Below are 26,268 nucleotides of genomic sequence, written 5' to 3' on the forward strand. Positions count from 1 at the left end.
TTTTTTTGAGATGGAGTCTCGCTGTGTCTCCAGGCTGGAGTGCACTGGCGCAACCTCGGCTTACTGCAACCTCCTCCTCCTGGGTTCAAGCAATTCTCTTGCCTCAGCCTCCCAAGTAGCTGGGACTACAGGCACGTGCCACCACGCCCGGCTAGTTCTTTCTCCGTAGAAACGGGGTTTCCCATGTTGGCCAGGATGGTCTTGACCTCTTGACCTCATGATCCGCCGGCCTGGGCCTCCCAAAGTGCTGAGATTACAGGTGTGAGCCACCGCACCCAGCCTAACTTGTAAATTCTTTAAATGTTTGACTCTTTTGTAATAACACTTAGTTTAAAGCACACATTGTACAGCTGTAGAAAATGTTTTCTTTCTTTATATCCTTCTTAAGTTTTTTCTATTTTAAAAATTTTTATTTTTTTATTTTTTAAGTTTTTTGTTAAAACTAAGACACACACACACACACAAAACTAAGACACAAACACATGTATTAGCCTATGCCCGCACAGGGTCAGGATCATCAATATCACTGTCTTTCACTTCCGCATCTTGTCCACTGAAAGGTCTTCGGGGCAACAATCATCTGCTGTGATAACAATGCCTTCTTCTGGAATACCTCCTGAAAGACCTGCCTGAGGCTGTTTTTAAAACTTTTTTTTTTGAAGTTTTACTGTTTTTTTAATAAGTAGCAGGAGTACACTCTAAAATAATGATGAAAAGTATAATGTAGTGAATACATAAAGCAGTAACATAGTCATTTATTACCATTATCAAGTATTGCATACTACATATAATTGGTATGTGCTATATATTTTTATACAACTGGCAGCACAGTAGTTTGTTTACACCAGCATCACCACAACACATGAGTAAAGTATTGGGCTAGACAGCTACAAGGTCACTAGGCAAATGGAATTTTTTAGCTCTATTATAATCTTATGGGACCACTGTTGAATGCATGATCCATCACTGGCTCAAACATTGTTATGCAGTGAATGACTGTACTTAATTTTATAATCAGTATGATCACAATTATGCAAATATTTGTTACGTATGCATAAAAAGACTAGAAAGAAATATGAAAATGTTTATCTTTGGCTCATGTATTTATAAATCATTTTTTATACATTATATATTTTCCAAGCCTTCTAAGAATGAAATCTTTGTACAGATTAAAAAGTTACAATAAGTGTTATTGTTGTTTTCAAATTTCTACCCAATGTTGCTTCCTGCAGAAATTATCCTGTGACCACTCCAAGAGGACTTAGAAGCCCCTCCTCAGTGTTCTCCTAGTATCCATAGTATCCTCTACCATTCACTGAGCACACTGGATTTTAATTGTTTGCTTATCTAACTCCCAATACTTGGAACTCTTCAAAGAAGAGATCCCTGAATTCCCAGGCCTACCACATACACTAAAGCACTCCTAAAGTCTGTGGACCAGATGAAGAAATGCAAACCCATGCATTCACGTTCTAAACCCAGTTGCACTGCAATCCCTGCAACAAAAGGGATTCAAGATTTCCTCCACTGGTGACTGTGACCTGGGGACTGGGAAGTACTGTATACAGGAAAATCTCGAAGAGCTGTGCCCTTGAATAGTCAGCACCAGGATCGCAGGGAAAGTAATAGCTGAAATCCAAGTTGGGTTTTCCTGCCAACAGCCAAGATTAGTCAGAGGTGGCACTTGGAGGATTCCCCAAGTCTGCTCATTCCTTTGGGATCACTCATTCCTCCCAAGGCCTCCCGTGGGAACAAAGGAAAACCCCAGAGTTTGGCATTGGGCTCCTTTCCACCAACAGCTGCTAGTAGTTTGTATTTAACCCTAAGTCACAATTAAAATAAAAGGGGGCGAGGGGGAGGGGCAAGGACTTGGTAAGCATCCCCTAGGAAACACTTAGGTTTTCTCTAAATTTATTCCAGAAAATTATTCTAAAGGACTTTTAAGGACCACAGCATAATGACTTGGAAACTTAGTTTTTAACTTTTTTTTTGAGACAGAGTCTCACTCTGTCACCCAAGCTGGAGTGCAGTGGTGCGATCTCGGCTCACAGCAACCTCTGTCTCACGGGTTCAAGCGATTCTCATGCCTCAGTCTCCTGGTGGCGCACACCACCACTCTCGGCTAATTTTTTTATCAGTAGAGACAAGGTTTCACCATGTTGGCCAGGCTGGTCTTGAACTCCCGACCTGAGGTGATCCGCCCGACTCGGCCTCCCAAAGTGCTGGGATTACAGGCGTGAGCCACCGCGCCCGGCCAGTTTTTAACACTATTAGCCACACTGAAACTGAACTATTGATCAAGTGAAGCCACATAAAGAGGGGTAAATCCCCTGTTCAACAAAGGGTTTGTGACGCTCTGGGTGCTGACAAGCCAAACCGCACCCTCCCTGCCGCACCTCGCGGGCCAGCGGGGCGGGGAGCCCGGCTTTTGGGGAGGTGCCACCCCTCCACGGGTGCAGGCCGCCGAGACCCCCGGACGGACCTCCTAAGGCTAATCTGATAGTGCCTCTGAGGTTGATAGGACTCCACGTGCCACTCCCTGCAGGGTCATCCAGCAAGTAAGTCCTAGACTCACAGAGCCGGTTACCTCTGGTTCTGCGCCAGCGTGCCCCACCCGCAGGACGGCCGGGTTCTTTGATTTCTACACTTTCTAAAACCAAACCCGAGAGGAAGGGCAGGCACAGGGTGGGGATGCCCTGAAATATTCGAGAGCAGGACCGTTCCTACTGAAGAGAAGTTTACAAGAACGCTCTGTCTGGGGCGGGCGAGGCCTCAGCGTGGCTGGTCCGGTAGCGAGGGCAGGGCGTGGGCCGCGCGCCCAGGGTTGGGGGAGTAGGGGGCAGGAAGAGGGGAGGAGACAGGGCTGGGGAGCGCCCTGCCGAGCGCCCGCCAGGCTCCACCCGCTCCCGCGCCACCTCCCTCTCCCCACCCGCCGCACGTACTAAGGAAGGCGCACAGCCCGCCGCGCTCGCCTCGCCGCCCCGCGTCCAGCTCGCCCAGCGTCCGCCGCGCCTCGGCCAACGTGAGTTCTGCGCGGCCCACGCGCCCCTCCTGAGTAGTCCCCAGCCCCGGACCTGCTGCCCGGGGAAACCCTCGCACCCGGCTTCACGGGGCGTCCCGGGCACCGCGGGGCTGGGTAGGGAGCGGCTGGTGGGGAATCCACTGCTTAGTGCTTCGGGCCACACCCAGACGAGGCCAGCAGCGCCCCTTCCCGGCCCGGGCGTGGCCACCCCCAGACCCGCGCGTACCGGGGGAGGGGACACTTGCTCTTTAGGAGGGGACCGTGGTGTTGGAGCCCCTGAACCTCTTCCCTCCTCCCTTTATGTTTGCCTTGCTTTATACTCCCACCTTTCCTGCTTTCCCATTCGTCTCTCGGGTTACCGAACCCCTCCTGCACGCCCCTGCCCTGGCTGGCGTGTTTCTTGGTGGGTTCCGCCCGCAGGCTGGGTCCGCATGTTAGTACCTCGTCCCGGCTGGACGGCCCAACCAGGCGCGGGTAGGAAAAGTAGGCAGCTGGGGGCGTCCCTTCCGTACCTCTTAGTCCCTCGGCCAAACAGGAGTTTCAGGTTAGGGCTTCCTGTTGTCTGCTCGACGGGAAGGGTCTTCCTGCCGAGGGAGGGAGGTCCACTTGTTTTCTTTCTAAAGCAGTTTGGCTGGGATGTGTGGGAGAGGGCCCTGTGTGACGTGGTTTCTCTACTGAAAGGGTTCCCCTGCTATCTTAATAAGTGGAACCAGAAAGAGATGGTGGAAGAGCAGGCTTGATGAAGGATCTTCCAATCATAGATTAATTTGGCCCGGCGCAGTGAGACAGACAGACGTGCCATTGGTACTTGGTTCACCACCTGTGCTTTGGCCGAAGGAATGGCGCTGCCCCTAGCCGTGGACACTGCTGCCCTGTCCAGCCTTAGTCCAGCTCTGCCTAAGTGAAACCAGGAGTTCTGCCTTGTTGGCTGGGGGTGGAATGCAGAGCGCTCCAAGCCAGGCTAGCACAGGGGAGCCCTAAGCCAGATTCTGGGATGCATTAAGCCCACCCCGCCTTCCGCCCCCACCCGGTTCTGTCCCTGCGAGAGCTTCTGCAGGGCGTGGTTAGCACAAAGGGCTCCAGGATTCTCCTAGTGGTCTGAGGCCTGTGACTCAGCTGTGAGACCATGTGGGTGTGGCCGGTTGCAGATACTCTCGGTGGATGATTTGGACCGAACACTCCCTGAAGGAAAAGGAGAACTGTGCCATCTCAGAGGGCATTTTCCAAGAGGAAGTGAGTCACACCTGGACTGGCCGCCAGTCTGCAGGAGAGGTTTCTTGACTGAATTGCGGGTGAGGGCAGATAGTTAGATCTGTAGGGCCTTGGCGAGACCGCTTTTCGTTACCGTCCAGTATGCGCCTGGCAGCCTGCCTCAGCCTGACTTGGAAGGTAGCCTTTCCCGTTAAGAGGTTTGCAGTTGTTGCGGATATTTTTCCCCAGAAGCTTGAGTTTCAGTCTCCAGGAGTGGAGTTTTATGTTGTGTGTTTTAGGTGAAGCCAGGCTCATGGAAACACCCAGTCAGTGATCTTTGCCTCCAACATGTTGCAGCAAATTGCAAAAGATAATGCCAAGGGTTGGAGTGGGAATGAGTTCATATAACTTATTGGAAGTTTCTTAATCGGCCCTGCCCCCACAGATTCCTATCCAGTTTCTGTTTAATCATCCCGTGCAAATGGTGTATTTGTTCCTTCACAGCCAGAGGGTAGTTTCTTAACTGTGGCCCTTGATCCACCATTTGGAGTTTCTTATTTCGGTTCTTCCGGTTTTTTTGGTCTACTGGGCATGAAGCAATTTTTGGGTCTCACTCTGCTTTCTAGGTGATGCTCTTCCTAGCTTTTCTCAGACATATCAGAAAGGCCCCTTTCCTCTAGTGTGCTGGCCTCTGGCCAGCCTCCTAAGCAGCCACTCCAGTGAGGTTAGGCCTGAGCTGGGTGGAGCTGAGACTGTGTGCCTCCCTGCTTTCTACTGACAGTTCAAAAAATGTGACTTTTGTAGAGCACAACCCACTTGGTATACCCTTGGACACAGTCCAGTCTTTTAAAGCGTAAAGTTGAGAGAAACAATGGAATTCTTTCAGGGTTATAATGTATAAATTAGCACTCAAAGTGCTGGACTAAAATTTTAACATCTTAAGTTTCTCATTTTTCTGGGGACTCAACAAATTTAGGAATCTCACATCAAAAGCAAGAAGAGAATTTACTTCTTTTACACAATTTTCAGCACTTTCTATCCCTTTACTAAATATGTACCACCCATCCTACCAAAGGATTTAACAGCAGTTGTGACAATAGCTATGTTGGCTGATGAAGATGATGCCTAAGCATTCTTTTTTTTTTTTTTTTTTTTTTTTTGAGACGGAGTCTCGCTCTGTGGCCTGGGCTGGAGTGCAGTGGCGGGATCTCAGCTCACTGCAAGCTCCGCCTCCCGGGTTTACACCATTCTCCTGCCTCAGCCTCCCAAGTAGCTGGGACTACAGGCACCCGCCACCTCGCCCGGCTAGTTTTTTGTATTTTTTAGTAGAGACGGGGTTTCACAGTGTTAGCCAGGATGGTCTCGATCTCCTGACCTCGTGATCCACCCGCCTCGGCCTCCCAAAGTGCTGGGATTACAGGCTTGAGCCACCGTGCCTGGCAGATGCCTAAGCATTCTTTAAGGAAAAATTGATGTACTCAGTTAGATTGGAGGAGGTTTCTTCCAAGATCTTTCTTCCTATTGAATTGCATCTGACACTTTCCTTTGCTGCCCAATTCTTTAGTGGGCAAGTTTTATTTGGTGAGAGGTGAGAGAGACAGATTGGATCCAGATTCATTGCTTCAACTCATTTTTTCTGAATTTCCTTCAGAGATCAAATTCGGGAATGCCTTCTGGGTTCAATTTTTAAAAATCCAAAATTTCTAAAGCAAAAGGAAAGAAACCTCAAACACTTTAAATAACAGATGTTTGTTTTTACTGATGCCCTGCCGTTTATTTTCTGGGTGGGCTGTAAGAAAACTAGGGTATGGACAAGATACAGAGGAGCAAAGAGTGAGTCCGACTCACTCTTCAGAAGTGTCCTCTTTGAAACTGCAGCCAGGATCTGGGCATAGGTCCAAAGCAAACATTTGAGATTGTTCAGGAGCAGATACTTTTCTGAGGAGGACTCCTGCTTCCCTGCTACTCCCAGGAAAACCAAAATACATTATTATCAATTTCTTAACAATTCATTGAGCAGGCTCTATGAGGGCTGGGGCACTGGCTACTGGGACCCTGCTCAGAAAACCTGCAACCTAGTGAGGAAAGAAACAGAAACACAGATAACTAGAATTCGGGCCAAATGCTTTAATAGTATTCCGTTAGCTAGTGAACTCCTCAAAGGCAAGCACCATGGAGAGCTTTGTGTGTGTGCGTGGGTGCATGTGTGTGTGAACACCCTCATGCCTAACACCATGTCTGGGACATTCAAAGTAGGTGCTCAGGGTAGGAGAACCAAAAATGGAAAATTGAATTCCTCCTATGGTAGCTACATTTGTGGAGTCCAGAATTGTTTTCTGTAGAGAAAACTATGCAGAGAAAGATGTCTCAGCCTTCCTTCTTAAGACCTGTTGTTCAGGCAAATGCGTAGAGGGCATGTATAGGCATCAGAATAGAATAATTCAATGAAAGGTGAGTGGACAGCAAGGCTGTTATATCCCGTGGAGCTCAGCAGTGAGATAGCAGCACTAGAAAAGCATAAAGTAGAAGACAGGATGAATGAAACATGAGAAAACAGCAAGTGTTAGAAGAGAAGGCGCACAGTCATGTCATTCTGACTAGACCTGTTTAGCAGGACACGTATTTTTCCTTTTGCATATGGAATGTGCACTCCTGTGTACTCTGCTGTTCCGTTCATAGTTGAACACTGTTGGGGCCCCTTTCCCTGGCCCTTCCCAGCTCTCACCTTGTCCTCCTGAGCTCTGAGCTACAAGGCTTTCAGCCTAGTCCTGGGTCATGACACCTGTACCTCAGCTACTGCCCAAGGGATTGTGTGGTTCATTTATGCATAATAAACCATGTTATGTAGTGCTCCATGAATAAAAGCAGAATAATTTGTAGTTCTTGATCAAGAGAAGCTTAAGTCTCAGACGAGTAAACAATTAAATGGAATTGAATGTTTCAGGTACAAGAGTAAGTTACTGGGAATAGAAAGGACACTGCTGCCTCTCAACCCCAGCCCGGAGCCCTCCTGTCAAAGTGTGTCTAACCAGCATGCAGGAAGCCCACATCTACCCAGGAAAAGAGCTTGCAGGGTGGCTAGGCGAGGGTGGAAATGCCAGATTGAAGTCCCTGAAGAGCTTCAGTTTTAGCAGCTAACAGTCAGTGTGCAGACAGCCCTGCCCAGGCAAGCCCTACCCAAGAACGGAGGGCTAGGCAGGGCTGACTCAATCGGGTAACTGTTGGCTGCAGTCATGATTCATCCTCTAGCCAAGAGAACAGTTTTATTCACAACATTTCCCCCTTTCCTTTGTCTTATTTTAAAGCCAGTGTGCAGCTCCTTCAAAACAGAGTTCCTTGCTGTGGCCCTGGTCAGTGCCCTTTGGGGCACTGGTTACTGAGGAGACAAAGGCTTCTCCCCTAATTTTCAATGCTATTTTCACCTCCTGGCTAGCCCCTGCTCTGCATCCTTATTGCAGAAGGTCTACTGGACACATAGGGAGTCAGCTGGCTGCAGTATTCACAATCCATCCACTGAATAAAACTGCTGGGGGAGGAGGGGAGGGGAGGACCCAGTGGAAGAAGGATGTAACTTCAGAGAGGGAAGCTCCATCACTTCGTAATGGCTGTGGGCAAGAGAGACATGGGACTGAGTGACTTCAGACCTGAGCACTCACTTGCTCTCTTGAAGAAGATACTCAAGGGTGGCCAGGATTGCCTCAACTGACAACTTGTATTTCTTAGGAGCTCCTAAATTCGCCTTTTTAAAATTTAGAGGTCCTTACCCTGCTGCATTCCCTTTCTTAATTCTGCAGTTTCCTTCTGCCCTGTCATCTGAAAAAGGTAAACTAGGTACCCCACCCAGATCCAATTTCTGGGATCTTTGGGAATTGATCCTGAAGTGCTCTGCTGCTCTGAACTTGAGCACAGTTATTTTTAAACCGCTGTGGTGTCTGACTCCTTTCCTGAGTTATTTAAGAACTGGGGTGAGATCCCATGTCCTTCTCCCAGAGGTGACTCGCCCAGTTCAGTTCTCTTAAATTGCTGGACTTGGAGTACCAATACAGGCAAGGCAGACTCTCTGTAAGCCCATTGCCATCTGAAACCCATATGAGGGATGGGGGATGAGCCAGATCTGAGCTGTGTCAGAAGAGAAGGAAAAGGGTGTGGTTCCCTTGGAATTCATCTCACAGCAGACCTTGAAGCATTAATTTGCAGCTCTCTCCAAGATAACTAATGCCTTTCAGATGACTCATGCCAGATTCTGATTTATAGCATTCTTTGGCCTGCTGGTTCCCATACTTTTCTGGCGATTGGAATGGGTAGAATTTACAATTCTTAAGTGTTAATTGCTCAATCCTCATGTTTACCAACTCCACCTTCTCTGTAAAAGAAAGCATTTGAGAATCAGTGTTGAATAGGCATCTCTCAGAGACAGGAACCAGACCAAATTATGTCTCAGGTTCCTGTTAGAGCTCTTCAGCAGAGGAATTTGCCAGCCCTTCAATCTAAACTCAAAGCATATTCTTATGATTTATTTGTTTTTATTTTTTAGTGCTATATTACAGTCTCCATTTGTGTTCACCTGTTTCCTATCCAGTAGTGATTTTAGATGATATTAGCCAAAGCTGATCTGTTCTGGCCAAATGATTCCTTCCAATTAAGCCAAAATTCACTGAGGTTCTATTAAGTACCACATACTGGGTCTTGATGAGACATATACCCCTAGTTCATTATACCTGAATGTAATGATCTGACATGTTTCCTTTCTTATAAATGCTTCCTGATGAAAGCTCTTGCTCTCCCAGTGTACCCCAGACTGTGAGAGCAGCTCATCTGTATAGTGTCACTAAAAATATAGAAGACCCTCAAATGAGTTAGGTTATAGTATTACTTGTTGCTTCTCAAGTGAACTAGACAATGGACTTTGAGTAGTTTTTTATTTGGGTAGAGCAACTGCATTTTACTGCCAGAGTTGCAACTGTCTTTATTGCAATAAATAACAAGTTCAGAACTTTAGTAAAGAATACATATATACCCAGCAGATAAATTCATTTGTAAGCAGATTTCTAAATCCTAGAATCAGACTGAACCAAGTTACCACGTTAAGCTTAGAAGGTTGAAGTTTTCATATTCACCAGGCTTGACTGTGTGTGTTGTTAGTATCAGCCATATCTAAGAATCTCATTTACTAGGGCCAAGAGAAATTATAAACTATCTGTTCTTTCAGTAGGTGCTTTGTCAGTTAAAAAGAGGAACACTGGGCTGGGCGCAGTGGCTCACGCCTGTAATCCCAGCACTTTGGGAGGCCGAGGTGGGCGGATCACCTGAGGTCAGAGTTTGAGACCAGCCTGCCCAACATGGCAAAACCCCATCTCTACTAAAAATACAAAAAATTAGCCCGGCGTAGTGGCAGCGCCTGTAATCCCAGCTACCCGGGAGGCTGAGGCAGGAGAATCGCTTGAACCTGGGAGGCGGAGGTTGCAGTGAGCCGAGATCACACCCCACTGCACTCCAGCCTGGACAACAAGAGCGAAACTCCATCTCAAAAAAAAAAAAAAGAGGAACACTGATCTTGCTTTTCTAAATGATTAGAGTTTCTGTTCTTTATTAGGTTATTTATGCAAATTAGCTGGAGTTAGATAAACCCCTTTATTTACAGCACCAGTACCTGAGGTGTCTATTTCTACCAACAAGAGACCCAAACTGGGGTGGTCTGGTTCTTAAATTCATTCACTGAATTTTAAAGCTGGAGAGGATCAGATGAATGATCTCATCTCCATCATTCCAATTATCCTAAAAAGGCTGGCAATACATATGGCTTAAAAGTTAATGTAAACCCACCTAGATGAAGCTGGAGGACATTATGTTTAGTGAAATAAGCAAGCACAGAAAGACAATTACCAGATGATCTCACTCATGTGGAATCGTAAACACTGAATTTCACAGAACTGAAGAACAGAATGGGCTGGGGTGATTGCACTGGAGTGATGTTGAGGCAATGTTAGTCAAAAGATACAAAATTTCAGTTAGGAGGAATAAGTTTAAGAGATCTACTGTACAACAATGTGACTGTAGTTAATAACAATGTATTGTATTATTGACAAATAGTTAAGAGTGGCTAAGTGTTCTCACCACAAAAGTGCTAACTATGTGAGGTAATGCATATGTTAATTAGCTAGATTCAGTCATCCCACAATGTATATATACCTCAAAACATCATGTTGTACATGTTAAATACATACAATTTTATCTTTCAATTTAAAAAAAAATAAATTCATTTGTAAAGTCTGCCAAAAGAAGTTAATGTAGACCGTTTCTTTACATCCTTTAACAGGCTTCAACAGACCACACCAAAATGCCGTCTCAAATGGAGCACGCCATGGAAACCATGATGTTTACATTTCACAAATTCGCGGGGGATAAAGGCTACTTAACAAAGGAGGACCTGAGAGTACTCATGGAAAAGGAGTTCCCTGGATTTTTGGAAGTAAGTGTTGAAAGGCTTACAAAGAACCAGACATAAAAGTCAGTGCTTCTAGGCCTTAGTTCCTTTTCCTTCTTGTTTCCATCCCTTCCCGGTGGAGGCCACCACTAGTGAATGAATGAATGAATGTAGTCACCTGAAGGAAGGAAGGAAGGAATGAGGTCATTCATGCATTTATTAAATAATATTGAGCACCTGCTATTTGTAAGATACTACTGAGGAAACAGAAAGTAACGAAGACACAGCGCCAACCTTCAAGGAGCTTACAGTCTGCAGGTGAAATAAGACTACATACAAATAACTACAATGTGAGCTGTTTGTTGGAAAATCCCATCTGGTTATCTGTGTCTGTTGTGACGATGTTGGGGACAGAGTTGGGAGAAAGGAAGCTTTTCACAAAAGAGTAGTCAACCAGAAAATGGCTATCTTCAGGTCCAAAAACCTGGTGGTGGAGATGCCACATCCTGGTCACATTCCATTTTGAGCAATTCGAATCTCCCTTCTTAAATCTCTTCAGATAAAGGGATTGTTTTTTCTTTTTCTAATACTGAAAGGAGCAGTGTCAGTAATCTACTGAATAAGAGGCACATATCACTCCAGAAATAACTGCTTTTCACGTAATAATGCCCGGACAGCACAGGAGCAGTGTGAGTTTATGTCTCACCTTTGACAGACTGAGAGATGCATGAAGACCGAGAAGAGGACTCTGCCATTAGCTCAGATACATGACTCAGGGCACGGGGCCACAAGGCACAGTTGTCCTTTTATGTTCCAGGTTCTTGAGAGATGGCTGTTGAATTCAACTAAAGGTGAAACACTGCATGACAAAACAGTAGGCTGAAATGCAAGCCCTTCTTTCCCTACCAAAATTGTAGTCATCTGAAAAGATTGTTTCTGTGCTTGGTGTTGAGTAATGCATTAACCTCTAAAGGGTGAGAGGAGATACGGTAAAAGGTTGAGTCCTGCCTCTTGTCATCTGCCTCGTAAACAGCACATTAGTCAAGCCCCTAACTCCTGCAATCAATAAACACGAGGCTTTTCAGTATACTATAATTCACATATCATCAATATCAGTTAAATAAGCAGATATAAATAGCCTAACTACTCTCTCAGAGAGTTATTACCTAATGCTATCCCAGAATGAGCTGGAATATGCAGGTCCTCTGCTTTTGTAGAGTCCTGTGATGTAGCCCCAGACCAGGAGTTAGAAGATATGGTTCTGCCTTAACTAACAATGGGCAGGTTGCTTCAGCTCTCTCGTCTTCAGTTTCCTCCCCTGTAAAATTGGAGAGGGCTGGACATAATTATCTGCAAGGTCACTTTCACTTTCTATGATCGTTCAAGACAAGCATTAAGACGCAAGGACAAAATGTGCTCATTGTAAGCCTGCCCGTCCTATGGACAAAGGCATTCTCAGTATACTAAACACTTGTTAAGAGTGTTGTTAGAAGCCCGAGTGAGTATCACATAAGACACAGACCCTTTCTTCCTAAAGGTTTTGTGGCATGAGACACATAAAGGGTATATGTAGTGTGGAGCACTAAACATGGCAGGGTAATTTATTCCAGGCACAGAGTCATAATTCCGGAAACACCTACACTCACTGCATTAACAGAGCATTTTGTTTCTAAAGTAGACCCCTTATGTCATCCAGATTGCACTCATTCTGACCACAGCCAGGAAGCTGAGGGTGAGGCCAGAATTAGCTGAAACCCACCAAGAGCTGCATAGAACAGGTTTAGCTAGAGTAGGAGTTTGCAGTGCTTATGTGGGAAATGCTGCTGCTATACTTTTAGGAATTTCCGAGTGCTATTTAGAAGCATCTAGTGCACTCTTGAAACACTGTGTATCATTTCCCTCACTCATGAATATAGTCATCAGAATTCATAAATACTTTACCTGAGCCCTTTAACAACCTAAACAGGCCATATTTCTCTCTCTGGTTGATGGCATGGACCCTACAGGAAAAACCACAGCTTACCACTTCTGACCAGCATCACTACAAAAACGAGTGATGAAGCCAATCACCATGGAAGCAAGATAAAATCAAAGGGGATCTTGCCTTCCCATCTCTGTCCCACACATTCTTACCAAGCACTGAGAGTCATGGGGAGTTTAAGACTCCATCACACATACTCCTTTTGAAACTGGTCCAATGTACAACATCCAGTGAAGAGTATAGGATGGCATAGACTTACCAACTCAAAGAATGGAAGGATTCTAGAAACATTATAGTCCAACCTCCTCAATTCGTCGTTGATACACAAAGGCCCACTAAGTGGTTCACTCAGCATCACGTGGCTAATACAATATGAAGCCACACTAGCTTGGCCTCAGCTGTGCCAAGAAGAATGAGAGCTGTCTTCTCCAAACCTAAAACAATCCATGGCATCATTAGCGCTTCTTTAAAATCCATAGGACAGTGATCCAAAACTTATTCCCTAAATCCAAAATATCTTTTCATAGGGAGTTTCCTTTGTAAGGGATTTGACCATGCTATTGGGAATAAAATTTTAATAAGAGAATGTAAGTTTAAACCACAAAATGAGGAACTTAGGGTGGTTCTTAGGCAGAATCTAAATATGAAATTTCTGAAATGCTTCTTCAAGGCAAAAAAAGAAAAATACATTTAGATGACCTCCAAAGGTTGCTTATGACCTAAAACAAGAGCTCAAGTAATTGGGAGGTATGGACACAGTTCTCAGCAGTACAAATCAAATAAGCTCATCATTGCAACCTTCGATATTTCTTGCCTTTGTTCTTTGTTTTTCAGAATCAAAAAGACCCTCTGGCCGTGGACAAAATAATGAAGGACCTGGACCAGTGCAGAGATGGCAAAGTGGGCTTCCAGAGCTTCTTTTCCCTAATTGCGGGCCTCACCATTGCATGCAATGACTATTTTGTAGTACACATGAAGCAGAAGGGAAAGAAGTAGGCAGAAACGAGCAATTCCCTCCTCCCTGATAAGAGTTGTCCCAAAGGGTCGCTTAAGGAATCTGCCCCACAGCTTCCCCATAGAAGGATTTCATGAGCAGATCAGGACCCTTAGCAAATGTAAAAATAAAATATAAACTCCCATTTGACAAGCTGAGAAAGTTAAATACCAGATAAGCTTTTGATTTTTGTATTGTTTGCATCCCCTTGCCCTCAATAAATAAAGTTCTTTTTTAGTTCCGAATTTGAGACAGAATGTTTGTTGCTCCCTCAGAAATGCTTGTTCCCCAAGAGGCAGCTTGCCAGCACACAGCAGAGCTTTTCTCACAGAACTGGCAAAATGAGAAAACACTCTTCATTCAGGCTTGGAGTCTGACTTCTCTAATTGTTCTGCCCTTGTAGCTGTGTCTATTTGAAGGATTGGGAGAAGGCTCTACAGGAATATATTCTAAGTTTATAATTACTGGTCACAGTTTTGCCCAGTTAAATCAGTGCTTTTCTAGCCAGGACTTTGCATGCCTGCAATGTCTGAATCCATTTTTCATAGCAGAGTGTCAGCAAACCTAAGGCAGAACTAGGAGAACCAATCGAGGAGAGGGTGTAGCTTGACACCTTGGTAATAACATCACATTAGCATCTAATAAGTCAACTCTCAGATGTCAGGAAATACGGTAGGCATGACTTATACACGGGGCAGTGTACTTTTTTTGAAAATGAAGTGTCAGTACTGATGACAGACAATGCAAAATGTTTCTCCTAGCCCTTTTTTTGGGCCTGTTAGGCACAGGGTATATGTGCATCACATGCTGTATGCTTATGAGTAATACAGTACTCTATGCTTTTATGGAGAAGTGATACATGACTTCCATGAATTGGCACATAGCATTGTTCCAAGTAAATTAAATAGGTCAAAGAAGTTGGAATATTTACTTTTTTTTTTTTTTTTTTTTTGGAGACAGAGTCCTGCTCTCTGTTTCCCAGGCTGGAGTCCAGTGGCGTCATCTCGGCTCACTGCAAACTCCGCCTTCCCAGGTTCACGCCATTCTCCTGCCTCAGCCTCCCGAGTAGCTGGAAATACAGGCGCCCACCACCATGCCCAGCTAATTTTTTGTATTTTTAGTAGAGACGGGGTTTCACGGTGTTAGCCAGGATGGTCTTGATCTCCTGACCTTGTGATCCACCCACCACGGCCTCCCAAAGTGCTGAGATTACAGGCGTGAGCCACCGCGCCAGGCCTGGAATATTTACTTTTATGATTGGACACGTCAATATAACTCTGGGAAAAACTTCCATCTCACTCTGGGAAAAAGTGCAATATAAGGTTATTGATAGTCACAAGGAAAAACATGCAAAGAAAACAGGATAGTTCAAAACTGGCTTGGTAGAAAGATACCATAATAAAATCAAAGTCAAGGAAAACATTCTGATTTTATCTCCATCAACAAATGAACAATGTAAAACAAACGATAGCTTTGCAGCTGAAGCATTGTATCAGCAAGTTTACAAAGAGGGGTTTATTACAGGAGTATTAATGAAGGAGGGGAGTTGATTAGTTAAAGGAAGTGACTCTGAATTGACTCCAGGAATGACTTCCAAACCCATGCTACAGAACTGGGCCGCCAAGGAGCTGCTGGCTCAGGAAGCTGCCTGCTGAATGAGGAGCCATCGCCATAGCTGGCTGCTCCAGAACCACACAACCATGGCACAGTCTGCACAAGCAAACGCACATCCCATCACTCTCCCTCTTTCCACATATGGCTGGGCTCTCATATCCAAGTCTCAACCAGGTGCAGATGCCTCAACCACAACAAATTCCTAACTGCAAGGGACTCAGGGAAATAAAGTTTTAACATTTTCCAACCTTTGTACACCAGCAACTGATTGTACCACAGTGACAATTCCTAATCCTACGTGAAGTCTTCCAACCTGGAAGTTAAAGAAGTTGTGGCTCTAAGGAAAGGAGGCTCTGGAAGATAACATCTGTAATAGATACAGAGACAAGAAAAGAACAAACTGGCCCACCACAGAAAGGCAATCTCACATCCATGAGAATTTGTGTCAGTCCAGATTCACCCCTTTGGCTTACCTGCCTCCTGGGCAACTGTGTTTACTGGGTATTAGGAAGATTAGTGGTCAACTCAACTCACAAATGAACAGGGAACATTATAAGAGGGAGATATTATTATGCGCTCACATGTCCTGAAATCTATAGCAAACGTTCACACTCGAAGCCTCTTTTACCTGAAAACATAAACAACTATCCCAGGAGGAGGGAGGCTCTCAGTGTAGGAGAAAGGAAGCATCAACTCATCTTCACAGTGGGTATGTAGATTCACAACAATTCTGAAGCAATATGTTATTCCCAGCAGATTACCCCAGACCCTCATTCAGAAAGGTGCCCAGTGCCAGGGAATGATCTGAGTCACTGTATTTGGGATGGATGTGTATGTGTGTTTAGGGGAAGGGTTATGACACCTTCCTCGCTTTGGCCTCATTGCTCAAAGCATTTAGGAGGGAGCTGTATAAGGAAAATAAAAATGGTATTTATGGCTTGAAATCCCACATGGCTCTTTGTGCCAACAAAAACACACGGATCCCACAATCTGACCTGCTGAAACTGCTGTCTAGGCTTCAGGGGTTGCAGCCCAATGGCTCCCAGGGGGCAAAACTGCCATTATGCCAACAGTCATCGAGAGGAACCATCTGGAAAATTCCACTCATTCTGCTACATAGCTGAGTTGTAAAAAGTAGATCCCGCCCCTCCCCACACCCAGTTATGAAAAAAGAATGAACAGCAGTGCAGAAAGTCAGTTTCAAACACGCTGCAGAGCTGACCCTGAAAAACATCCTTTTTCTCTCTTGGACCCACTCCCTTGTCCAAGTCCCCTGAACAGTGGCCAACTACCTGTGATTTAATAGTTTTTTACCTAACCCATCTCACTAGGAGACCGAGGACAACTCTACAAACCTCTCTCTTTCAAATTTGACCAATTTGAAAGTGATTGTTCAAGTCTTCTGTAGCTCTTAACCCCACAGGGATAGTTGTGAGTAGAAATTCATTCACTTGGCAAATATTAACAAGGGCTACTATGTGAATGGCACCAAGCAATGTTCTGTATAAAGGCAGGTATGAAGAAGCAGATGACCACAGTGCCTGCTCAAGAAGATTACACTCTAAATTGAAAGATAATAGATAAAACAGACAAAAAGTTAACACAGCAGAGCATTGGCAAGGGAGACGTGATGGGCACCTGTGGTCACTGTTGATAGGTATGTAATTTATACAACCTTTCAGAAAGGCAAAAGTTGGCAATATGTACCTGAATCCTTTCATGTGTTTTCTTTGACCCAGTATTTCTATTCCTAAGAATTTCTCTTAGCAAAATAATCAAAGATACTTATGATATTCATATACAAAGCTATTTGATGCAGCATTATTTAGAATAGCTAAAACCTAAAGAAAACCTCAGTGTCCAACAATGGGGTCAGGGTTAAATAACTTATGTTTAGATTGTTTAGATGTACATGGGATGCTATATGGCCCATCAAAACCCTCACTTTGAAAAATATTAAATGAGATGGGGAAATGTCTATGTAAAGTAAAGCAGACTGCAAAATTGGTATATAATAGAATTCCTTTCTTTTCTAAATATGCGTGTCTGCTTGAGTGCATGCCTGCACACACACACACACACACACACACACACACACACACACAGAGAGAGAGAGAGAGAGAGCAAGAGTGAGAGCAAGAGCGAGCGAGCGAGAGAGAGAGAAACTAAAGGGAATACAGCCAGCTGTGTTTAGTTTCCAGAGTAGGAGTTACTGGCTGGGGAAATTGTTGCTCCAGAAAGACGTTTATGAGACTATTATAATTTTCTTTATGTACAGTGCTATATTATCTTAATTTTCTATGCAGTTCTTTCCTAGCCCATCTACCTGCACTTGCACTTTCACAATCCATAAAATTTTAAATAATATACTTTGAAAGAGCATGTGTATTTACTGAGGGTCTGCTATGAGTCAGGACATGTATGAGATACTTTTTAAGCATTTATCTTACTTGGACCTCACAATAACCCTGTTAAGGTATTATAATACCCATTTTACAGATGACAAAACTAAGACTTAAGTAACTCCCTCAAAGTCCCACAGCACTGACTGTTGTAAGATTTAAACCCAAATATCAAGATAGTCTCCTTCCTTCCTTCCTTCCTTCCTTCCTTCCCTCCCTTTCTTTCCTTTCCTTTTCTTTTTTCTTTTTTAGAGTAAAGTGAAAAGCAAGGAAAGGAATAAAGAGCAGCAACTGCATAGGCAGAGCAGCCTGTATTCTGCAGTTGTCTCAAGGTGCTATTTGAGTAAATTAACCATCAACTGTGTTATTCTTTCAGAAGAGTAAGAGATTTCATGGGTTAGATGAGGCTAGTCAGAGAAGAGTTTGTGTAAGAGATAAGATGTTATCTGGTCTTTGAAGATTGGAAGAAATTTAGATTTGGATACCAACACTGAGTTCTTACTACATTGCAGGCTCTGTTCTAGTGCTTTACAAGTATTAACTCATTTGTTCCTGCCAACAACTATGAAGTCAGTACTATTACTGTTCCCACTTCACAGGTGATTTGACCAAGGTAGAGGCAGGATTTGAACACAGGTGGTCTAAGGTTTTAACCACTCTTCTCTGCTGCATCCCTGGACATAGTAATGATGGAGCAAAGGAATGTCCAGGACGCAGAAAACTCAGGAGGCCACGTAGAATCCAGCATGTCTAAAGTGGCGTGTGTTCACTGCAGAAAGTGTGTGTAGATGGGATAGGACAGGCAGGAGTTGTTAAAGGAATGATAAATGGAAAGAATAAAGGATATGTAGTGGGTGAGGTTGCTCAATAAAAATCTCTACAGGTCCTAGGTTTGGGTTATTACTACTCCTTTGGGAAAAAGAGATGCCCTTGTCTAAAAGGAGACAATCAGACAGTATGTTCTTGTGAATGTTCAACCCACTTTTCTCCATTGCTCACATTCCAATCACATTCTGCCTACAAAAGATAAAGCAGGGTGGGGATTCACTTTTATCTTTCTGAGAAGCTCTACGTACAGAGGAAAAAAATTTGACCTCTGGCAAGTCATGCCAAAATTGAAAGGGAAGAAAAATCAAGATGATAGGGCCACAGCATCTAGGTGAGAAAGGCATCTGATACAGCATTAGTTCATCCAGTTTCCCACTGAGATGCCAACTCATCTGAAAAATGCTATGTTCACTCTAACGGCAGCTACTGTATATTTTTTTAAATGCATATTACAAATTTACATTTTAAAAAAAGTGGGAATTAGCCGGGCATGGTTGTGCAAGCCTGGAATCCCAGCTACTTGGGAGGCTGAGGCAGGAGAATCGCTTGAACCCAGGAGGTGTAGGTTGCAGTGAGCCGAGATCATGCCACTGCGCTCCAGCATGGACAACAGAGCAAGACACCATCTCAAAGAAAAAATAAAAATAAATGCATGAAAGTGGGCGAAGTCTGGAAGGGGTTATATAAAATGAAAATAAATTTTGTAACATGGAAATAGTCATGTTATCAATGTTTTCTTTCGCATCGCTACGTTGTCCTTTCAATAAGGGGGAAAATAATTTCAGTTAGCTCTCTGGACACAGAACTTGACCTGCTCAGTGTAAAAATCATATTTGCCATGTTACCCAAAGCAGCTAATCAACTAGCAGCCCCTGCATTGCCCGCTCTTCCTGCAAAAGCTCAGGCTACTCCCTTCAATCTCTTCTGGGCACTTCCATTAAGGCCCTGATGAGCATTAGGAGCACTTAGCCTCAAGCCTGTTTTTCTAGAAGAAGGAGAGGGTGATTCAGTTTTGCTCTCTGCAGGGAGGACTCTGCTTTGTCCTGCCCCACTCTGGGATGGGACGCCACAGTGAGTCAGTCCACAGAGCCAGGTGTCTTGGTCATATTACAAATTTACAAATTAAAATTTCCCTTCAATGATGTGATTTAAAGCACCATAGAAAGTAGCAAATTACATAGGAAATGTGGTCACTGACATACAAAGTTTACAGTCTCGTGAAATAAGACTTCATTTCAAAGCAACAATACTTAACAATATATGTGAGTTAAAAGAATATCAGTGAGTGGTAAATGCTGGTGTTAGCTCTGCAGGTTGGGGGTTGTGTGAAAGGATTCAGGTGGGAAAGAACAGAGAGGAAGATCCACTATGGGCAGGGCAGTGCTGGGAGGACAAGGCGTCTGGCCTGGGGAGTTCATCTGGCCTGGGGAGTTACTTGAGCTGAGGAGTTCAAGGCTGCAGTGAACTATGATGGTACCACTGCACTCCAGCCTAAGTGACAGCAAGATCCTGTCTCAAAAAATACAAAAAACAAATTTAATAAAGTTATAATGTTTAACATAATTCATAGCTTTTAAAATATTTTTAAGAACTTTTCTATGTTTAGTAAACAGGCATTGTTTTAATAATTGTATATTAATGTGATTTTTAAAGGTTTTAAGTGAATATGGTAGTAATCCATGGTAAGAGAAGCTAAAGTTCAGATGAGAGTACTAAAACAGGAATGGAAGAATGAGATAGATGAAAACGTCATCTCCAGGGTCCCTTAAGCCCAGGCCTATCTATGGACCACACATTCTGCTGAGCTCTTAACATGCTTTATCTCATTTGATCCTCAAAGTGACTCTTTGAGTTGAATATTCTTATTGGCCCCACATTACAGATTAAGAAACTGAGCTGTAGAGAAGTAATTTGTCGAAGGCCACACAACTTTTTAAGTGGTGAAGTGTGGTTCATATCCAGGTCTGAAATTAAAGTCTATGCCTTTAGCCAAACAACTGTTTAGTCCATGGGGAAGAAGTCAGAAAATCAGCATTGAGAATCAAGTCTAGGCATTCTCTTCACCAGAGACTAATTGTCCCTGACGGAGGGGCAATAGCATAATTGTTTAAGAGCATAGACTCGGGTCAGGAGCCAGATTTCTGGGTTCAAATTCTGACTTTGATATTTACAAGCTGTGTGACCTTGAGCAAATTACTCAACCTCTCTGTGCCTCAATTTTATCCTCTGTAAAATGGAGATAATAATAGAATTAGGATTAAGTTACTATCCTAGAGCACCTAGAATAATGTTTGGCATATAGTTGGCACTATACAAATATTGACTAGATTAGTCCTGTAACTGTTTCTAAGTTCAGGAAGTTGAAAGAAGAAAGACAAAATCCTGGGAGGCAAGTTATCTGCCAGAGGATATTACGAAGCCTCATAATTAATGCTCCAACCAGCAGATCCTTTCCTATCCCCAAGCTACCTGAAGCAATGCTTTGTTGAAAGAACAAGTGCTTTGGAGTCAGAAATATTTGAGTTTAAATTCTTGCTTCACCACGTACCCTGTGGCCTGGGCAAGTCACTTGACCTCCTTGAGCCTGTTCATTTGTAACACAGATGCAAGAGTGTCTGTATGGCAGGATTGCTTGGAAAGGCTAAGAAGATAATTATATAAGATGTCCATGTTGGCGCATCTCAGTAGCACACAGAGGCAGACAAGCGTATTTATTTTAGCAGGCGTACCCAGGAAGAAAAGTCAGACCTTTGGTACTGAGTTAGTCAAACATTAATTGAGGGCAGCTTCTTTCGCTAGATCTCTACCAAATGGCACTGCATGTTTGCTCCAGTAAAATCTCTTTGCATTCTAGCTTATCAAGTCATAAAACAAAGACCTAACTAAATTCCAGTCATTTTCAGGGCACTCCCTATAGGGAACTCAAGCTTTTAAAATATTGCAGGTAAGTGAGCATTACACTTTGGGCTCAAAGCAAGCATTAGTCTTGGGGTCACACCTAGGTTCTCCTGTGTGACTTTGGGCAAGTTACCTCACTTTTCTGGGCCTCCACTACATCACACGCAAATTGGGGGAAACAATATCCACCCTCGGAGAGTTGTGTAAGGATTAAATAACAATATATAACCTACACTCGTCCTTTCCTGCTTTTCTTCTATTAAAAAGAACTAGAAACCCTTATTTTCCTCTAAGGTTAATCCCTCCTGCTGTGCTCTGATCTCATCTCCTCCCGGCCTTCTGCAAGATTTCACTCCACCAATCATCTGCTTGCTTCCTTATCTTCTTTCCATTGCTCCCGCTACCAAGTCATTCTACTCCTTCCCATTAACGTTTTATATATGTTTAAGTCTCTTTCATTAGAAGAAGAAAAAGAAAGCAGTCTCTCAAATCCATATCCTGCAAATTTCTTGAAAGAATTGAGCTTACTGGCCGGGCGCAGTGGCTCATGCCTGTAATCCCAGCACTTTGGAAGGCCCAGGTGGGTGGATTACGAGGTCAGGAGATCGAGACCATCCTGGCTAACACAGTGAAACCCCGTCTCTCCTAAAGAATACAAAAAATTAGGCCGGGCGTGGCGGCTCAAGCCTGTAATCCCAGCACTTATTGGGAAGGCCGAGACCGGGTGGATCACAGAGGTCAGGAGATCGAGACCATCCTGGCTAACACGTGAAACCCCCGTCTCTACTAAAAAGTACAAAAAACTAGCCTGACAAGGTGGCGGGCCGCCTGTAGTCCCAGCTAGCTCCGGCAGACTGAGCAGGGAGAAGGGCGTGAACCCGGGAGGTGGAGCTTGCAGTGAGCTGAGATCGGCCACTGCACTCCAAGCCTGGCCGACAGAGCGAGACTCCTCTCAAAAAAAAAAAAAAAAAAAAGAAAGTTGAGGCTTACTTGCTACCTCCATTTTCTCCCACCCTTTCTCATTATTTCTGATTATATTATCCCTAACACTACTTCTTTAAAAATGCTTTCACCCAAACTATCCAAAATCTCCTTCTGATAGGCCATTTTTAGCCCTTAATTTATTCGATAGATAAAATACTATTTAATAGATAAAATACTATTATCCCTACACTACTTCTTTAAAAATGCTTTCACCCAAACTATCCAAAATCTCCTTCTGATAGACCATTTTTAGCCCTTAATTTATTTGACTATTCTGCAGGATTTGCTCTTTTTGGCCATTCTGTCTTTTAAAACACTCTTCCCTCGGGCTCCATAAGGTTGCATTTTCCTCCTGCCTCTGGGGCTTACTCTTATTCTCCCTTGTTAGCGTCTCGTCCTCCTTAAATGTCAATCTTTCTATCGCTTATGCCCTCTTCTCTACCCACATTAACTCTATCCCTGGGGAATCTCATTACCATCACCCTCACCCCATTCAGTTATCATCACTAAAGTAACAACCCCACGTGGATGTTCCACAGGCCTCTCACACTCAACATCAAAGCGACACTCATCTTCCCCACCCTGCCTCACTGAACATGTGAACAGGCCAATCTTTCAGGGTCCTTGGTTTCAAACAACAAAATTTGCTCAGGCTTGTTTAAGCAGAAAGGAATTTTACTAAAATACTCCTAATTCATCTGTCTACTTTGTTTTGCCCACTCCAATCCACCCTGCCCATTCAGCCAAACTGGGCTTCCTGCTTTTGTTTGTTTGTTTGTTTGTTTGAGACGGAGTCTCACACTGTCGCCCGGGCTGGAGTGCAGTGGTGCAATCTCAGCTGACTGCAACCTCTGCCTCCCTGGTTCAAGTGATTCTCCTACCTCAGTCTCCCAAGTAGGTGGGATTACAGGCACCCGCCACCATGCCCAGCTAATTTTTTGTAGTTTTAGTAGAGATGGGGTTTCACTTTGTTGGCCAGGCTTGTCTCAAACTCCTGACCTCATGATCCACCTGCCTCAGCCTCCCAAAGTGCTGGGATTACAGGCGTGAGTCACCACGCCCGGCCCAAACTTGGCTTTCTAAAATGCATTCCAACCCTGCAGTAGATTTCATTTGTTCTTAGGACAAAGTTTAGACTCTCAGAAGATGCTGTCGGAGTCCTGCCCACATACCCTTGTCCCGCCCTAGGTGTCACTTACAGACTGTTTCCTTACTTACAATGTCTGGCTGTGTCTCATCTCTTAGCCTGAGGGCATTCTCTGAAGCGTTCAGGGCAGGCGAGATGTGCAGGGGAGTTAAGGTCCCCAGAAGGTACTCCCAGCCAGTGAGGGATGAAAGTGCTGGATAAATGCCCCCACTTCCTCACTGGGTGCAACCACTCAGAAGCATGTTCTACAGCATCTCGCAGAGGGTCTCAGTGCAATGGAGCTTCAGTTGCCCAGTCCAGTAACCTGCTTGTTAAAACAACACTACGGGCTTGCTTCCCTTCTCTGTCTTATTTCCCCATTCCTTCACCATTCCGTTTATTTGGAATCACCTTCCAAATAAACTACTTCCATCCAAACCCTTGCTTCAATTTCTGCTTTTGAAGTGCCCTAACCTCAGACAGTCTTCTTTTCTTTAACTTTTACTTTAAGTTTAGGGGTACATGTGCAGGATGTGCAGGTTTGTTGCATAGGTAAACATGTGTCATGGGAGTTTGTTATACAGGTTATTTCATCACTCAGGTTTTTTTGTTTTGTTTTGTTTTTTGAGATGGAGTCTCGCCCTGTCACCCAGGCTGGAGTGCAGTGGCGCAATCTCGGCTAACTGCAACCTCCACCTCCCGGGCTCAAGCAATTCTCCTGTCTTAGCCTCCCTAGTAGCTGGGACTACAGGTGCATAATTTCTGTATTTTTAGTAGAGACAGGGTTTCGCCATGTTGGTCAGGCTGGTCTCAAACTCCTGACTTCAGATGATCCACCTACCTTCCAAAGTGCTGGGATTACAGGCATGAGCCACTGCACCTGGCCATCACTCAGGTATTAAGCCTAGTATCCATTAGCTATTTTTCCATTAGTTATTAAACCTCTCCCTCTCCCACATTCCACCTTCCAACAGGCCACAGTGTATGTTGTTCCCCTGTATGTGCCCATGTGTTTTCACCATTTAGCTCCCACTTATAAGTGAGAACATGTGGTGTTTGGTTTTCTGTTCCTGCATTAGTGTGCTAAGGATAATGGCCTCCAGCTCCATGTATGTCCCCGCAAAGGACATGATCTCATTCTTTTTTATGACTGTGTAGTATTCCATGGTGTATACGTATCCCACATTTTCTTTATCCAGTCTATCACTGATGAGCATTTAGGTTGATTCCATGTCTTTGCCATTGTGAATGGTGTTGCAATAAGCATATGTGTGCATGTGTCTTCACAATAGAATGATTTATATTCCTTTGGGTATATATCCAGTAATTAGATTGCTAGGTTGAATGGTATTTCTGTAAGACAGTCTTCTTTTTTTTTTTTTCTTTTGAGATAGGGTCTTGCTTGGTCACCCAAGCTGGAGTGCAGTGGTGCAATCTTGACTCACTGCAACTTCTGCCTCCAGGGCTCAAGCGACTCTCCTGCTTCAGCCTCCTAAGTAGCTGGTTTTACAGGCATGCGCCACCACACCTGGCTAATTTTTGTATTTGTATTAGTGATGGGGTTTCACCATGTTGACCAGGCTGGTCTCAAACTCCTGACTTCAAGTGATCCGCCTGCCTTGGCCTCCCAAAGTGCTGGGATTACAGGTGTGAGCCACCGTGCCCAGCCTGTAAGATAGTCTTCTTAGCATGGCTCATAAGTCCTTTCATCATCAGGCCCCTGCTTCCTTTTCAAACATTAGCCCTTGCATTTCTCGGTTTGTACTTTATTTTCAAGGTACATAGAACTTCTTTCTGCCCCTTTCATGCTCTCCCGCCTCCAGGCCTTTGCACATACTACCTTTCTCCTCCTAAAACCAATCCCCTAGTCTTCATCTAACTCTTCTTCAACCTTTTCATATCTGCTTAAATCTCACTTTCTCCAGGAAGCCACCCTGAATTCCCAGGTTCACGTTTTATGTTCCTTCTGTCTGCTCTCAAGGCATCCTGTTCTCCAAAAGTTTCCTTAATTCTCTGCCTCCACTAGTACTCTGTTAAGTTTCAGGAGGGCAGAGACCATCTCTTTCTTGTTCATTATCGCACCAGAAAAATTTAGCACAGTTCCAGGCACAAAGTAAAACTTTATAAATAGGCACAGTCCATATTAGGTGCCAAAAATATTGTGGAAATTAAAAGAAAATAACTGAAACAGTGCTAAAAACAAGTTATAGCATAACTTAGCCAAACTAGAAGGAGAAGGAGCATGAGATGCTATGGCTCAACTTTCTCCTAGTTTCCACCTCAGTTACTCTGTGGAATATAGACCTCCAACTCAAAAAATCATGGAGGACCAGGTGTACCACATTTTCTTTGTCCAGTCTATCACTGATAATCTTGTAATCCCAGCACTTTGGGACCCCGAGGCGGGAGGATTGCTTGAGGCCAGGAGTTCGAGACCAGCCTAGGCAACAAAGCAAGACTTCATCTCTACAAAAAATTTAAAAATTAGCCAGGTATGGGTATGATGGCGCATGCCTGTAGTTTCAGCTACTTGGGAGGCTGAGAAAGGAGGATAGCTTGAGCCCAGAGGGTCAAGCCTACAGTGAGCCAAGATCGCATCACTACACTCCAGCCTGGGTAACAGAGCGAGACCCTCTCTCAAAAAGAAAAAAAAAGAAATCATGCAGATAGCTTTCAACAAAAATGACAGAAGCTATGTAGGTCTATGGATAATGTCGCTGCCAAAATAATTTATAATTCATGAACTGATTTAGAGTTAGCCTTAATGACTTAGCAGTAAGTCCTCAAAGTCTAACAACAAATTT

The 26,268-nt window shown here is 44.2% G+C and overlaps 2 protein-coding genes across 3 annotated transcripts in view; one reads left to right on the top strand and one right to left on the bottom strand.

Moving 5' to 3' along the window:
* Positions 1-3,620, bottom strand: part of LOC108533207 (putative neuroblastoma breakpoint family member 7) — a 43,196-nt gene extending 39,576 nt beyond the window's left edge. The window contains exon 1 of the mRNA XM_017877623.1: positions 3,535-3,620. The gene's annotated coding sequence lies outside the window, so the exon portion shown is untranslated. The remainder of the gene's footprint in view (positions 1-3,534) is intronic.
* S100A10 (S100 calcium binding protein A10) lies at positions 2,404-13,857 on the top strand. Of its 2 annotated transcripts, none has more exons than XM_017877628.1 (3): positions 2,404-2,558; positions 10,530-10,682; positions 13,453-13,854. In XM_017877628.1, exons 2-3 carry the CDS (start codon positions 10,551-10,553, stop codon positions 13,612-13,614), a joined length of 294 nt encoding a protein of 97 aa, XP_017733117.1. In that variant the 5' UTR covers positions 2,404-2,558; positions 10,530-10,550; the 3' UTR covers positions 13,615-13,854. The 2 variants fall into 2 exon arrangements, with proteins under 2 accessions (XP_017733117.1, XP_017733116.1); XM_017877627.1 differs by having other exon boundaries at positions 2,407-3,022; positions 13,453-13,857.
* Positions 13,858-26,268: the final 12,411 nt, after the last annotated feature.

Source organism: Rhinopithecus bieti, unplaced genomic scaffold (genome assembly GCF_001698545.2).
Source record: "Rhinopithecus bieti isolate Rb0 unplaced genomic scaffold, ASM169854v2 scaffold_10548, whole genome shotgun sequence".
Lineage (NCBI taxonomy): Eukaryota > Metazoa > Chordata > Mammalia > Primates > Cercopithecidae > Rhinopithecus > Rhinopithecus bieti.